General features: G+C 48.3%; 1 protein-coding gene across 1 annotated transcript in view; it reads left to right on the forward strand.

The window, feature by feature from the left end:
• Positions 1–277: 277 nt before the first annotated feature.
• MSN (moesin) overlaps positions 278–16283 on the forward strand; it is a 36605-nt gene continuing 20599 nt past the window's right edge. Inside the window, exon 1 of the mRNA XM_054076044.1 lies at positions 278–412. Within this exon, the coding sequence (XP_053932019.1) occupies positions 401–412 (12 nt within the window). The 5' untranslated portion in view covers positions 278–400. The remainder of the gene's footprint in view (positions 413–16283) is intronic.

A 16283-nucleotide genomic window follows, 5' to 3' on the forward strand; every position in this document is an offset into this window, starting at 1 on the left:
GAAGGAATGCTGGAGCAGAAGTCGCGATGAAAGCAGAATCGGGCTGTCCCCATCGCGCGTGGTGCCGGCCGGCGACCGAGAATTCATCGAGAGCCCGCGGAACGCGGAGGCTGCGGGAGCGGGAGCGGGAGCCGGAGCCGAGGCCGGGACCGGGGCTGGGACCGCCTCGAGCAGCGAGAAGAACCGCGGGGAATCCCGGCCTCGCCCGCGCCGCCTGCAGGGAACCGCGGACCAGACCGGGCGGGCGGGGGCGGGGGCGGAGGCAGTGTGGGCGGTGCCGGGGGCGGGGCGGTGCCGGAGCGGGCGAGCGGCGGGGCGCGGCACGGAGTCCCGTTAGAAGCAGCGCGGAGCCACCAGCGGCGCAGTCGGAGCGAGCTGCCCAGCGCCGTCCGCCGCCAGGATGCCGAAAACGGTGGGTGCCGCCGCGGGGAGAGGGGCTCAGGGCAGCGCCTCCCCCGCCCGGGGCCGCTGCCCCGCTGGGAAACGCCCGTTCGAGGGCACAGGGGGCGCTCCCGGCGGGGCGGTGGCTCCGGGCGGTCGCTGCAGGCCGATCTCGTCCCGGCGGGAGGGGGGATCCGGAGCGGCCCCAGCACGCCCCGTGCCGAGCCTGCGTGTCGTTCGGCGGAGAGGAAAAGCCCGGGAACCCACGGCCCTTGCGAGCGCGAGAGGAAACGGAATCCACCCCCGTTGTTGCTTTTTTTTTTTTTTTTTTTTAATGGATAGTTTAATTTTATTACTTCAAAATGGATGCTAAATGCCTATGGCTACCTTCTGCTTTTCCTGCTGCCCTCCGACACCATAACCGAGTTCAACAGCTTTAAGGGACGTCGAACTTGGGACACTTAAAGGTTAAGACGGTGATTCCTGAGACTCCGGAAAGGTCTCCTTTCGGGTATCGGCGGTGATTAGCGAGGATTGAAGTAAATCCCCCCAAAAGCACGGGCAACAAGTTCAGCGGGGTTAACGGAAGCGGCTCCGGCCGTGGCGCTTCTCTGTAAAATGTAGTTGGGAGCTTTCCGCCGGAGTTTGCCGTTGGGCCGAGTGCGAATCAGCCGAGGGATCCCGAGCGGGCGAGGCCGGAGTCGCGCGGAGCGCCGGGCGCGCCCTGGGCTGGGCTCCCGCTCGCGGCCGCCGCTTGCTGTGTCTGAGGGAGCGGTTCTGCTTTCGGAAACCGGGATGGATGAAGAGAAAAGCAAGTGCTTTGCAGCGAGGCGGTGTTGCACGAGGCGGTGTTGCACGCCGCAGATTCCGCAGCACGGCTCGGATGTCTGCGCCTGTGGGGCGAGAGCTGCAGGCTCCGGTTTCCTGCCCCGCAGCCTGAGCTGCAGACTCAACTGGAGGAGTGTTTTACACATCTATTTCTTGAGCTGTGGTTTGCAGGAACAGGATGTGCTGGCGTAACTGTAATCGGTTCTTCATGTGAAAGCAACATGACTAGTGGTGTGCTAGTTTAAGATTTGTTAATAGCCGCTTAATTAACGAAACAGTGGAATGCCAGCGACTTCCCTCAGTCAGGGTCAGATGTGGGTGAAACTCGAGCAGTCGGAGGTAGCTGTATGTGGGCTTCCATCACAAAAATAAATCCATTGTGAAGACGACAGATGGAGGAAATGTTCCAGGGAACAGTTCTGGCTGGGCAGGAAAAGCATTTGTGTCTGAAGTGCTTGGTAGCTCTTATCACTCATCTCACGAGGCTGACAGAACATGCTGCTCCACGGCTTGAGCAGAAGAACCTGTTGAGTTCCGAGTTCCTTGCTGGTGGTTAAGCTAGGCTAAATGTTAACACAGCTAGCTAGAGTTTGCTGTCTTGTTACGTGAGGCTCGTTATGAGCAGCATTGTGCTTTTGTGCGTGGTTAATAGGGATGCAGGATTAACTCTGGTAACCTTCGAACTGATGGCACATGGTTTGCTCTTGTGAAGTGCAGTGTCTGCACGACTGGGGCTTTGGCTGCTGGAGGCTTGACAGGCTGCGTGGAAAGTTCATCATGGATCGGCCTGTTGATCCAGCCATGCACTCCGCAGGAGAGATTTGCTGTTCCGTCTAGTGATCTTACAGTTAAGCAACCAACTGTGGCTTACGGTTTTGTTCTGGGAAGTTTGCAAGATGTAAGCAGTTAAAGCACACACCAAAGAGGGCATGTAATACCCACCTCACTGCCCCCCTGGTTTTGTATTGCAGAGGAGTGGAAATAAGATTGCTAAAATGTGTCTTGTGAGCCGTTATCAAGCTGTGAGAGGTCTGACCATGATCTGGCTCTGATCTCATCCCTACTGACTGGTGCTCCAGTCTCTCTGAGTCATTTTGGGCTGGGCAGAGCTGGAAGTCACGCTCTGTTCCAAATCCTGGTAGAAATGAATGAGCTGTCCGGTTGATGGCTAGTCCAAGCCCCACTGTTAATCACTTTAACTTCAGGATTACAAAAACCGTCTTTAGTTGGAGGAATGGGAGGGAAAATGACCTTTTGTGTGCCAGTCATGCTCATGTAATGGGCTGATACTTTATTATTAGAAAAAACAACATTTCTTTATCAGGCTTCATTAACTATTTTGCACTTACTTAGTGGCTGTATGGATGGATAGACCACGGACAACTTGGAATGTGAGCATCCATGGTGGATGAAGGGGGGATTCCACTGTCCTGTCCCTGGGCCTTGAGCAGTTCTGCTTTAGGTAACATAGTCATTACTCATACAGAATGGGTTTAATCAGAGCTAATCTCTTGTGTACAGAAAGCTTAAACCCAAGATATGTTAAAATTTGGACTCCTCCTATTGTATTAACAGAACTAAGTGTTTCTCTCTGTTCAGAACATTAAGTACATCTCCAGGTTTCTAGGGCAAAGTATTGCTGCAGAGAAAATCACCTTGGACCGGTATGAAGCCTTTGGCACAAAAGAAGAGCGAGATTCATAGCATCAGAGAGCTGAGACCCGGTTAGGATTTTTTTTTTAAAGTCTCTTTTGCTGTTGCCTTTTTCCCTTAATAGTTTCTAAACCTCAATGTAGTGACAGCCAGTAGGGACCCTGTCTGTCTCCTAAATTGACAGTCCTAGTTCCCAGTTGGACTCCAGAGCTCCTGGAAGTATATCTCCCTTTGCTTTTTGGAACCACAAAGTTTTCCAAACAGAGTTTGGTTGGAAAGAGGTGACTGACAGCCTGCGATAGGAATAAAATAATCTTCTAGATAGTCAGTTTCTTGATATGTAGCTACTTGGTACCAAACACTGCAAGGAAGTGCCCACTATAAGCAGAGTGCTGCACTTTTTTGGGTGATCCTTTTTTTTTGTTCTTGTGGAATTTGCTAGGGGCTTTGAAAGCTAAGAGGAAGGGTGGACAGTGATGCAAACCGTGGCTTGTAATGATGGACCCTTTTCCTTTGATGCCCTGGGTTTGGATCCTGTTATGCTGTGAAGGAGCGCCAGAAGCATTCCAGATGTCTCTGTCTTATCTGGGGACCAGCCCTTTGGTGTTGTCTCCTCTCCCTTGCTCGGCATGCCTTGGAAAGCTTGGCAGCGCTGAGCAGAGTCAGGCAGGCTCTGGTGTAGCACTGGTGCTAACTTAGGCAGACTCCCTCCATCAAACCCTTCTAGCTCCGTCAGATAGACGGAGTGATTGTAGAACAGAGAGCTCCCCAGGATGTGGCTTTACACTGAAGTATCTGTCCCTGCTTTTGGTGAGCATCGGGTGACTTTGTACTGCAGAAGTAGCAATGGTCAGAACATGTGGAGTGTACAGTGGAACCAGGTCAAATTCCGGACTGGTCTACAGAGGATGGTCTGTAGTTCTCTACCTATCATGGGGTGTTATAAAGCAGGAAAGGCCTTTCTGCCCTAGCTGGTATCGTCTTTATCAGCTCAGTTCCCAGATTCTGTGGGAGTAGCAGGGTTTTTAGCTGTTGCGCAGAGGAAGCAGTTAAGCCTTAGAGTGGGCAAAGTCTATTTGGTACTCCTGGGCTTTCTCTGAGAAAGTTAAACAGGGAGTTTAGAGAACACCACTGAGATAAACTTAGCATTTGCTTTGTTTTCATGTCCTGGTAAAATCTCTCCTCCCCTTCCCGTGGAGAGCCTTGCCCCAGCCCGGCAGTGCTGTGCAGAAGACATCAGTTAGGGGTGCTCTGGGCTGTAGCGAGCCATTACTCTTCTGAGTGCCTGCACTGAGTTGGTAGTCCTGGTCCAGGCTTTAGAAAATCAACGTGACAGTGTGAGGCTGAAGAGTGCTGGTCACACTGGAGGTTCTGGAAAGCTAAAGGTTTTAAACTGAGTCCTTTGTTTCATTTCTGACTCCTTGATAAGTTGTTTGAAACTGCTGGGGAAGAGGCAGATTGGTGTGGTGCATGTAACAGAAGGAGCTGGAGGAAAGCTTTAGATCTGCTCCTGCTGTAAGAATCCCGTGGGAGCGGAGTGCCCAGTGTCAGGGGCTGAATGTCTCTTGCTTTTTGCCCTGAATGTCCCCGAGTGTTACTTGATAGTCCCTTTGCTGGACCTACATGGGGCAGCAGCACTTACCCAGAGTGACTCTGTCTCATCTGATTAATCACCCCTGAAGGTTAATTACAACTCTTGCTTTTCTCGTGAGGACAGTTCATAAGATGCCTTAATATGGGCTCCTTTTGTGTCAGGAAATGGCACCGCTGCCTCTAGAGGAAACTTGTTTCAGTTGTTCTATGTGTGATGCCTGCTCCGGTGTGAAATCCTCTACCCAGCCTTGCTGAGGACCCTGGGCAGCTGCGGGGAAGGCCACTGATGAACTGAAGCTGAGTGATTCCAGTGCCTCCTGCCTTTTCCTGGACCAGCTGGGCGTGTGGGGACCAGACCTTTCTCAAGCTGCTGCCTGGATGGCCCAATGCTGATCCACTGACACTTTCCAGAGAACTCATTGGGTGGAGGTAGCCCTGGCTCTGCTCCAGATGCTAAAGGAAGCTGACTGAAAGCTTCCTCCAGCTACGTCATCTCCTGGACCCTTTCCTGGCTTGGGGCAGCTCAAACAACCTTATTTGGTGGATGACTTTTTTTTTTTTTTTTCTTTTTCCCCTTTTCCCCCCTTTCTGTGCAGCAAGGGGGCCTCCCTGAATTCCACAATCGAGCTGCTGTCTGTGCTCAATCCCTGAGGACTACAGGGAGTTCCACTTGGAAAAGCATTCCAAGACCTCAACCCTGGCTCCTCGGGTCTGTGTCCCTCTCGTTTCTCTTTCTGCTAAATGGTTATAGTAGAAATCAGTGTCACCCTGTGAAGAGTCTCTGCTGTTGCAGACATGGAAAAGTAGAAATCCCTCCCTGCCCAGGAATAATCCAGGGCAATTAACTGATGTACATTAAGAGCACTTGTAAGCAGCCAGTTCATGGTTTGATTTTCCCTGAGGCTGTGTGGGAATGGCACGATTTGCATGGTGCAGCCAATAACACTGCATCAAAGGAATTTGGGTTTATCCCATCCAAACTTCTAAAGCAGGCTGGAGTCTCTGGATTAATGGAAGGCTACTCTCTTGAGAAAACCTCTTTAACACTTCCATGACTGTTTCTAGTGCTTGGGAAGCTGTGGGCACACAGCCCACCTCTGGACTCCAGTACCCGATGCTGACTCTTGCTGTAACGTGTAAAGGTTGTGCAGCATATGGCAGGGGTGTAGGCAGAGACAGTCGCTGGCAGTCTTACTTGCTGTAAACTCTTGGGATCAGCTGCAACTGTCCAGAGTTGTAAAGCCTGAACCTGCAGCAATTTGGGCCTTGCACCCGCCGGAGACAGTTGTGACTGCAGCAGCTGCAGTGTGTGGGTGGTGATGCAGTGCCGCTTCTTTCCGGCGCAGCCCAGAGAGGATATGTCCCTTGGTATGAATGTGAGATCCTCCAGGGGCAGCGTGCAGCAGTCAAATTCCTGGCCTTTGTGTAGCAGCTTGTTGAACTTGTACTAAATGGGAAGAACACACTCTGTAAAGAGATTTTTAATGGTATGACTCCTGAAAAATGCATTTTCCTAGCTGTTCCACCATCTCTGAAGTTGTAGTTGTTCTGAGGAACCTATTAGAAAGAACGAACGTTGGATGAAGAAATGATGCTTGATTCTCATCCCATTCCCAGGCTGAGAAATGCGAGCATTTGGCCTTGCTAGGCTTCTTTCCCTTTGGCCATTGCCAGTTTACAGCAGCTACACACAGAAGTGCAGGGGTGCCCTTAGAGGAGGTAAAAAGCTCTGTATCTGATCTGCTGTCTACAGAAATGTGTGGTTGGGCAAGAATGGGATGATAGACTAGGAGGGGGAAGAGACAGACTCCTTTCTCTGCCAGCAGAGATCCTGTGCAGAGAAACATGGAATCTCAGAAGAGATCAGGATGAGGATATCTGAAGCAGTGAATGGGAATGGCATAGCATGCAAGGTCCGGCCTGAGCTGTGCTCTCTTGCAGGTTTCAAGCTCTGTTGGTCAACTTACTTGTTAAGTAGAGGAAGGCTACCTGGGAGAACAAACTTCCCTGTACTGAAGTGGAAATACTGTAAAACCTCAGGGGGGTCCTTTTTTTTTTTTAGGGGGAGCACATTGACTTGCTGTCAGTATCTTACTTGAAGCATGTTTGAAAACAGCTGTTTCGTGATCATATGCCTTCCTATGTTCTCCATGCATTTTCTTTTTAAAGTAAGACTAATGAATTCCTGCAGCCTTGAGCCGCTTTTGTTCATCTGCATATCTGATTTTCCTCTTCTCCTTAGTAAACACTTATGAATCAGTCTTTTTTTCTCTCTGAATGTATGTCAAGAAAGCAAAATTGCCTGGAAAGTGGGATGGTTTGAAAGAAACTTGCTTGTATTGTAGCTTATGGTGCAGCTGAGACCACAGGATATCTGGTGTCTGAGCAGTAGCAATGTGCAGAATGGTGACGGTTTGGTTGTTTGGGGTGTGTCTTGTCCTTTAAGCATGGTATGAAATTGTTTCTCATTACATTAATGCATTCTACTAAGTTTTGTTTGACAGCATTCATGAATGCAGACATTGCACAGCACGCCTAAGATAGGTGTTACTCTTCTACTTTACCATTTGTAACTGCTATAAGTTACATGCCAGGTGTTAAGATAACTCTGCCCTGTGAGTCTTATGAGATCAAAAGCTTAAGCATCAACAATTTTACCAACATCTGATTATTTCATTTGCCCCTGCATATGTCTGTATATTAGGGAAACTGGGAATGTGCTGTGCAGCAACTGGGTTTTTGTTGTGTTATCTGTATTTTTCACCAAAGAGCACTCAACATGAATATGTTTGCATTGTTGAAGTGCAAGAAGCAGAGAGCAGTAAAATGATTATGTTCTAGACAATATCCCCAACCTCTTAGAGAACGAGAAGCTGCTGTAGGAATGAACTGTTACATGTGACTCTTCCTTTTGAGCTGCTTCAACCTGTGAGGTTACGCACAACTTGGATAATGGGGTCAGCAAAGGCTGATATTACTTGTCATACCTGAAAGCTCTGAGTCCATGGTTGGGAAGGTGGTGGGCTATGAGACTGTTCTTATTCAGCACCATAGTATTGCTAAACCAAGAAGGTACTTGAATAAGCAGTGTGTCTTAGTCCTCCAGCCTGCAGCTCTGTTGTGCTGCCTTTATTGGAGCTGAACTATATCTTATTCTCTCCTGGAATACTCAGACGACATGCTTTCCTTTCTGCTTTAACGTTAGTCCTTTGCTTCAAAAAGCAAGCAAGGAGCCTCTGTTGTCTGAACTTGGTGTTCAAAAATCCAAAAGTGCCTGCTGACATAATCTTTTTATGGCTTAAAACACTAAACTGCACTTCACAAGGATGGTGTTCTGACCCAGCCACAACAGAGTGGAAGCAGTGGGTTCTAGCAGTAAGTTCTTGAGGGCTTGGAATGTTCTTACTCTTCTTTCCATGACTTGCTGCTGCAAACATTTCAGACCATGTGGATTCTGTAGACAGCAATGTCTTCTGCACTGGTGGTGGACACAATGCATGCTGAGGGTGTTGTGGTGACAGTGTACATGCAGATGCAAGTTAAAACTCGACAACCCCCAAGTTTGTGGGGTTTTTGCTTTATCTTGCTGTGTGGTTTGTTAACAACATCTCGAGTTGAAGGTTGACATCAAGCTGCAATGCAACATGTTACCCTCAGTTTGATCCCCTTTGTACATCTGACAGAACAGGGTAGAGATCCCTTTTGAACAAGGATACATGTCAGCATCTTCAGCTGTAAGAATATATCACTGTAGTATCTGTCTTGAATCTCTCTATCAAAAGATACAGTAAATGGAATTGCTGTGACTTCCCAGTTGCTGAAAGATCAGAGCAATCCACTGACGATGAGATGTCCTGAACAATACCTGCTTCAGCATTATGGGCAAGAAATAGGGCACAATCTTAGTGTTTGTACTGACGAACGCTAAATAATTAGTAGAAACCTGACAGAAGGCTGTTCTGCTTCTCCTTTGCTGCTACAGTTCTGACAAATGCCATGTAATAGGCTTTGTCACTCGCTCTGTACTTGGCTCACCTCTGAGCAGTCTCTTCTGCCACTAAGCACCAAAAGTGACAGTCGGTAGAGGTAACCAGCTGCTTCTCCTGTGCCTCAGCTTTGAAACTTTCATTCATGCTGAAAAAAAAAGCTGGTTGCTGGGTATCTCCTGTTTTCGAGAGTGTGCATTTTAATTGCAGCCTTGAACGAACTGGATCAACTTAGTTGCATGTTTCAGAGCTTTGATGGCTTGCTGCCACTGTGAAGTTTTGCTCCTGTCTGTATCCCTGCCTTGTGCTGCAACAGACAGCCCCGCTCAGTAGAGCATCAGTTCTGTTCTGCTACTTCAGCAGAAAAACTGGGTTAGTGGTGTGTGTGCATGGGGCTAGATGAGGGTTAAGTCTCACCAACGGGTTGTAAGTTGGAGCTACTGTAAAGGCTGGAGCTGGAGTGCCTGGAAGCCAAGAACAAGAAGTGGCTTGATAGCTTGGCCCATCTTGTCCAGTTGTACCTGAAAAGCTGTCTTACCCTTCCCTCTTCCTTGTAATCTGTGCTGTAGCAGTGCCCTGGAAATGGAGTGAATGGGACCAATGCAATGGTGCTGCTGGAAAAAATAATAGGAGTTATTCCTGGCTTCGTTCATTCTTTGGTCCTGCTTGTGGTGTAGTCACAGAGTGCTGATGTCAAGCCAGCAGTGGGAGGGTGCAGACCATTTGGGGTGGCTTGCGGTGGTGGTAGGACCGAACCCTGCACCGGCCAGCACTGCTCTTGCCGCACCCCATACAGCTCCATGCCCCTTTGTAGCCTTTCAGGACACAGGGCTCTGTGTACCCTGGTGTTGTGGCTACTCTCTTCTATATTAGGAAAACTCGGCAATCACAAGCTGGTCTCTTAGAAACCGTGAAGAGTCCCAACAGAGCTGTTGAGAACCTAAAATGGATTGATGGCGAGGAAAGCAAATGTGGGTGGGGAAACTGAGTATCAAAAATTGTAGAACTGAGGCACTTCGGGGAAATCGTGTGTTTTAGGGAACCATGACCTAAATAGATCTGAGAAGGCAGCCAGCTGAAATGGGACCCTGTACTGAAAGGAAGTTGCAGGATTTGTCTAGCACACTGGAAAGGATAAAGCTGAAAGTCACAGGATGATGAAACAGCGTTGCCTCATGCTCGGTTGTGCTGGCAGTTAAATTTGGAGGGATGGCTCATAGTCTGGGCACTCTCATCCCACAGTAGGGCTGTGCTCTAGCTCCTAGAAGTCTGGCTGCTGTTCAGATACTGCATAAGCTGTGAGCTGGCCAAAGGCTCTCCCTGCCACACCCAGGCAGCCCTTGAGATGGCTGGGACAGGCTGCCCTGTGCACAGCCCCTCTTCTTACCCAGGGGCTGGAATGCTCATTGTCCCTCAGCTGAAGAACAGAGCACAGGGAAACAGATACTATGCTTCTGGATTCTTTATCTAAAGACAAGAATCCTTTGGAAGGAAGAGCTCAGTCACAGCAGTGATCTCCATGCTGTCATCCCTGTGTAAAGTCTCTGGAATGATAAGCAGAATTTGGGCATGGCTTTTTAATTTGTTCTCAGTCCCAAGTTACCCTTACAGCAGTTCTTAACAGCAGGTGAATTAAGAGACCTACATAGGGACGGAGTGTTTAGTTTGTTGGCTGGCAAGCCTCAAGTGCTCGCTGTCCATGTGGTTTCTCTGCAGCTCGTGCCTGTCCTGTTAGCATCCTGTCTTGGTCTTGTTTTGAGCCCCTTCCAGCGAAATAGCTGCTTGTGCTTTTGGCAGACATCCACTGGATGCTGGGGTTGGAAAGCGTCTTAGCTGTCTGGAAATGTGTCTTGGCTACTAGGCACTCCATGTAACCCCTGGAGCTGGGCCTTTGCAGCTGTTAATGGCACTGGGAAATCCCCTGTCTTTGGAATGAAGCTGGGGAGGGAAGAATCCAGCTAAGGCAAGTTTAGGGGTGGGGGAAAAGCTGCCCTCCCCATGTCTGCTCAAAGTCCAGCATGCTCCCAGTGGTGGTGGTGACTGCTGGAGCTGAGTTGTGATAGGAACAGCTGGAATCAGAATAGGGATATGCAGTGCCCAGTGTGACCCGCAATGCTTGTTTGGGACTTGCGGGTGCCTCAGAGGGGCACAGAGCTGCTGTGGGAATGCTGCCTGTGCTGCCTGCCCTTTGAGCTGTAGGGGATGTGGTTCGTGTCATGTGTTGGACATGGGAAGTGTGGCTGCCAGCCCTGCTGTGAGGTCGCAGAGGCTGTAGCAGAAGGTGCTTCTCCAGAGAACAGCACCTACTCCAGGAAGCAGGCACATAACAGATGGCTGTTTGCAAAACCAAACCAAAGGAAACCCAAACAAACCCCAAAGCTACCTAGAACATAGAATATGAATGGTTTTGTTTCGATTTTTACCACCTCATCCTGTGGAAAAAGCATCAGTGTGATTTTTAATTTTTTTAATCTCCTCTAGGTTTTGATGTTCTCCAAGGAGCTCAAACAGGTACAAAAATAGTTACTCTATGGGCCTATTCAAACTAGCTCTAAAGAAACAGCACACGGCATTGTTAGTTGCTTGGAACAGCTACAGGGAAGCACAGGGAGGTGCATGAAGAGTCTATTTATGGGAAAGGAAATGGCAAAAATAGAGGAATTGATCCATTGCACAAGATTATGATTAAGCGGCATACAAGTAATCTGGACTTGACTGTAAATGTGGGGATCCACCCATGGCTGCTTTCCCTGGTTTAGTGCTCTCATCTCTCAACTCCCTCTGTCAGAGTGAAACCCATTTTGCCCTCTGGTCAGGGTGGTGAGTTGCTAGCAGCCCTGGTGTGGAGCCACCACTGGCAGGATGTGACTGCCTGCTGTCTGCCTGGCTGAGGAGGAAGAAGTTGTACTCCAGTAGCTCTAACTTGGAAACATGTCACTAATGATTTTGGAAGCTTTGCTGTGTAGGGGGTATGGGAATTCCCTGCCTCCTTTTTTTTTATTGTGTTGAATAAATGGCTTTGTAGTTATCTTCTAAAGTAGAACTTTTATTACTGAAAATGTTGCCTGCCTATATCAGATGATGAATTAAATTGGGTAAAGGATGCCTCCAGAGTTCTAAAATACTGTTTTCCAGCACTGGTGTAGCCCTAGCATGGATCTCTCTTCTTGCATTGCTGATGTGTACTTGCCAGTGCTGATCAAAGCTCTGATGGGACTTCAATGAGGCGTGGCTCTGCAGCGGTTTTGGGGCCTAAGCTCCCCGCTGCTAGGCGGTTTTAAGGCTAGGAGTAAGGGTGCATCAGCAGAAGTCTGGTTAGGCGTAGCCTGGTGGCTCACTGGTGCCAGTGCGAGCGTAGGGCTGTGCAGTGAAGCTGTGCTGCAGCTGCTGCCTCTTCCCTGCTTGGAGCCCAGGGCACAAATCGGCACCTTTCTCTGCCCCAGTGTGCACTACAGCCAGCACAGCTGTCTGTCCTTCTGGAACATCTGCTGCTGGTGCGTTCTCCTGGCTTTGGTGCAGTTTATCATTTGGCCAACTTGCTTGTATGTAATGTTCATGCTGCAATTCAGTTGATTTGCTCCTTTAGCATTTTTAATTCAAATGATAACTATGAGATTTTATTGATGGGTGCTGCTCATCCCTGTCTGCCACTTGATTTTAAACGAAGGAAGGTTGTTGCCGAAGTGAATTTATTAATACATGTGGTATACTTAGGGTAGAACAGGATATTGCATAAGTGACTACAGGGCTCTGCAAGGAAATCCATAGGTTCTGGGCTACCCTTGAGGATCTGGATCACACTTTTAGCCTCCAGACCAGTCAGCAGCAATATGCATTTTCCAGTGGAATCCGGAGGCTGCTGCCAGCTCCTCATGCTTTTGGTCTGGAGCCCAGTGATGCGTTTCATAGCACACTAGATGTGTGATCTTCTTTGCCCTTCTGCAAGGGGGGTGGAGAGGATAAGTGAACAGGCCAGAAAAAATAGTTGTTGCTGAAGCTGATAGTGGAGCTTCTTCCTGTGCTTCCAGTCTTCAGTTCCTGAAGACTCTACCAGGCTGTACTCAGCCAGTTTTTGACTGAGTAACTGAGATCGGAGCATCCAGTCCCTTGTTCCTTCTGTTGCTGGCTGCTTACCAAGAAGCCTGTCCTCCTTCTGCAGGTGGCTTTTAATTTATCTTTATTATAGGTACAAGTTGAAGTTTCCCTCAGTAAGTGACACTGAGCTGTGGAATTCAGCGTAACAGTGAGTGAAATTTTACTGTATGCTTCACGTAAATCTGCCATTTCTTGCTGAGGGACTGCTACAGTTGGCACCTTTTGTGCTTTAATGACAGCCACGTGTGTCCTGTTCATGTAAAGCACTCTGAAGCTTGTTGTATTGAGCTAGTTTTACACAGCGTTTAGTGCATAAGTCAAGGTAATGCACAAGGAAGGCAGTAAGTTGCCAGATCCTTGGGCATCTCAATACCTGCAGAAATTTGATTTCTAGTCTGTAGCTGGCTGTGCTGTGTTACATCTTAACATACAGGAAGTGCAGACAGTTGGGATGTGTTTATAACTAGGGTATTCCTGAAAGGTAAGGTCCCAATCTGTATGGCGTTGTTAGAAATGACATTAAAAATAGCCCCAAATGAATAACTGACAACTGCCTCTGCAAAATGAGCTTGGATGCTGCACTGTCTGGTGCACAGAGAGTGGGATGGGTGGGGAAGGTGCAATGTTTTTGTGCTCTTACATCAATCAACACTTGCAGATAATGATCTTTTCTTGTGTCCATTTTTAGTCCTTAGTGCAAGACGACTAAATCATGCATGTGTGAAGAAGCTCAATTTTTGTGTAACGTCAGTTCTCTCCCTTCAGGCTCTGCACTAAAATCATTAGGGAATCTTTAAAGTTCCTGCCACAGCCTGTAGTCCAGGTACCAAAATAAAGTCAAGATGCACCTGGTGCCTGTGAGGGTGATGCTGTCACGTGTACCTATAGCACATTAGCTGTATTTTTGAGTCGCCGGTGCTGAGCATGTCAAAGGCAGGTAAGCTTCCTCCTCTACTGTGTGATGGTAGCTTTATTCGAATTGTCGTAGGGGGATGAAATGGGATGCCTTTCTGGTGGCTCCAGCCAAATGGGGAGTGATGTGTCTCAGTGAGTGAGGAGGAGGGTAGTGGAAAGGGCTAGGGAGCCTTAGGAAGCTGTTTGGGGGCAGCCCGCCCTCCCTGAGGGCTGCAGGGCAGCAGGGCCAGGGCTGGTGCCTGTGATATGCTGTCGCTGCTGTTGTTCCACTCCCTGCTCAGCTTAGGGGAATGAAAAGGCCCTTTAAGACTGCTAGAAGGGGGCTTGGTTTAAGTAAGTGTAATCCCTTTAGAAATTGCAAGCACTTTCATGTGACCCTATTCCAGCCTCTCCCTGACACAGAGGAGCCAGGGCAGTTTTGTGGAGCGCTGGCACTGGTGAAGGAGCCAGATGTCGGTGAGTTTTGCTGGGGCTGCACTGGGGGGCATTGCCTCTGCCAAGGCTGTGCAGAGTATGATGCCCTGGTGTGCACTGTGGATTGGTGTGCTGCTCCTGTCCTGGCAGCAGGGCCCGCATTGCCTGGCCAGCGTGGTGGGAAGTGCTCTGGGGTGTAGTTGGCCTCCAGAAACATTTAAGGGTCAGGAAATAATTTTCATATTTACTATACTGTTGCTAATCTTGCTGAAAGCCAAAACTGGGAAGGTTTTCAGATTAATTATTAGAGTGCCTTATGAGGTCTTGAGTTCAGAGTTCATGCAGCTGAGCTTGATTTGATGTGCTTGTCTGGTTGGAGCAGTTGGTAGTGATGCATGGTGTTAGTCTGGTATCTTTACTGCTTGGTGAAGTAGTGCCCTATAGTGTAGAGGATCTATAAAGGATGGCCTGGAATTTGTTTTTAACTGAACTTACTTCTGTTCTGTAACAGACAAATGAGCAATAAAGTTTGACTTTTCCCTATGCCATTTTCTCTAGAATAGTTTGCTTGTTGGCTTGAACCTGGGAACCATGAATATGTGAAGCCTGAAGCCTACAGACCAGCCGGGTATAATGGCTGCTTTGCTTTCAGGAAATCCAGGGAGGAAAGAAGCTTTAGCTCAGGGTCAGGGTTTTGTCGAGGTTGATACTCTGTTGTGCTGACTCTACCTATTCTTCTGCATTTCCTAGTACTCTGTTCCTGTCAACTTAGGACAAACAGAATTGTCTGTTCCACCTCCTGCTGGCTCAGCATGCTGGGGCATTGGTACCGGTTGTTACCAAGTGTGATGGTACTGGTTTGTCCTGTGTGCCCTGCCACGTGCAGCTGCAAATGTTCATCTTTGGAAGCAGTTACAGCAAGGCTCACTCGGAGACCTGGAAGATAACAGATAGTCATTGCTGCTAGTGGAGTGTATTGGGAATGTCAGAAGGGCAGAAAGCGAGGCTTTCTGTGGGCGGTGTTAGAATTTGTGAAGAGATGTTGGAGAGCAGTGCCTGGTACCTCTCTATCCCTTGAGTCTGTTTCCTGTGGCCAGCTAAATGCTATGGGAGGAGGGCGATGGTGTCCTGTAGCTTGTGGGAGCTTTTCCCTGTCAAAAGGAGTGTTCTCTGTCTGTGGCTGCTCTGAGGCTGGACCAGTCTCCTTTCCATGCAAGAGGCTCTGTCTGTGCAGGAGGTCCTGCCCTCACCACTGTCCTTGGCAGCAGGAAGCTCTTTTGTACGCTCTGGTAGCCGCAGTCTTTATCTGTGCTTAAGCTGGCAGAAGAATGGCAATTCCTTGCAGAGAGAAGAGGAAGAGTTGCTAGGTTTCAAGCTCTTTCCTGTAGCTGTTATGAAATGAATCAGTTAAATATGGACTTGTTTCTTGAATATTTTTTAGCTCGGTAAATGTAAATTTGCCTGTTGAAATATGGTGCTTGAATTATCTTGTAATGTGGAAGACGGTCTCCTAGAAGCTTTCCATGTAATGTTACTAGCTGTTTGTGTGCCAAGTATTGTATTAAATGATGATCGAAAGACAAATGCTATTTAGAGGTCACCTACTAGGGTAAAACTTCTGCTGGTTTAAGATCTAAGCAAAATATGAGGGGTTGTAGGATGCACCTGGGTGCAGCAGTGAGTGTGTTACGAATGCTATGATGAAAAAACTGAATAAGCTGCTTTAAAACTGAGTATGAATTACTACATTAAGATAGTAATTTTGGTAGACGTGTTGATGATGAAATCTGGTAAGTCCTCTAAAAATACCTTCTGAGTGTTGAAAGTTTAAGACAAAACTTTACTGACAATAGATTTTGGAAAAGGGATGCAGTGCTCTTGGGTGAGTGGACCTTGTGAGCTCATTGCTATTTTTTCTCACTGTGTTTACTCCTTTTCCTCCGATCTCAGCAGTGTGCACCTTGGACTGATGGAGCTGGATTTGTATATGCTTGGCAGTCCAACTTGGTTATCTTATTGAGGAGTGTTTTGTTCTGTTTGCAGCCTTGATAGTGAGTGTGCTGATGGTTATCCCAGCCCTCAAAACCTAGGCAGAACTCATTAGATGGCATAGAAATACAAAGTATGAAAGCTTAATGCTAATGAATCTTGAGGCTCTTTTTAGAAAGAGCATTGATGGTAAACTAGATAAATGGTGTAAAAGAGCTTTGGTGGGGTAATTCTCAAGGGGCAAGGCAAACAGAAGAGTCTAAATTATGGGTTTGGGTCGTGTTGGCTTTCTGCTGGTACAGCACTCCTGTTGTGTAACTTTGTGTAGTGTCTGGGTGGCACTGGGCTGCGAGAGCCTCAGTAAAGGGGTTCTCCTCAAAGACAGGCCTCACCAGATAAGCGTAGGAAGGTGAACATGCAGTGCCTGGT

This window comes from Cuculus canorus, chromosome 10 (genome assembly GCF_017976375.1).
Source record: "Cuculus canorus isolate bCucCan1 chromosome 10, bCucCan1.pri, whole genome shotgun sequence".
Taxonomy (NCBI): Eukaryota; Metazoa; Chordata; class Aves; order Cuculiformes; family Cuculidae; genus Cuculus; species Cuculus canorus.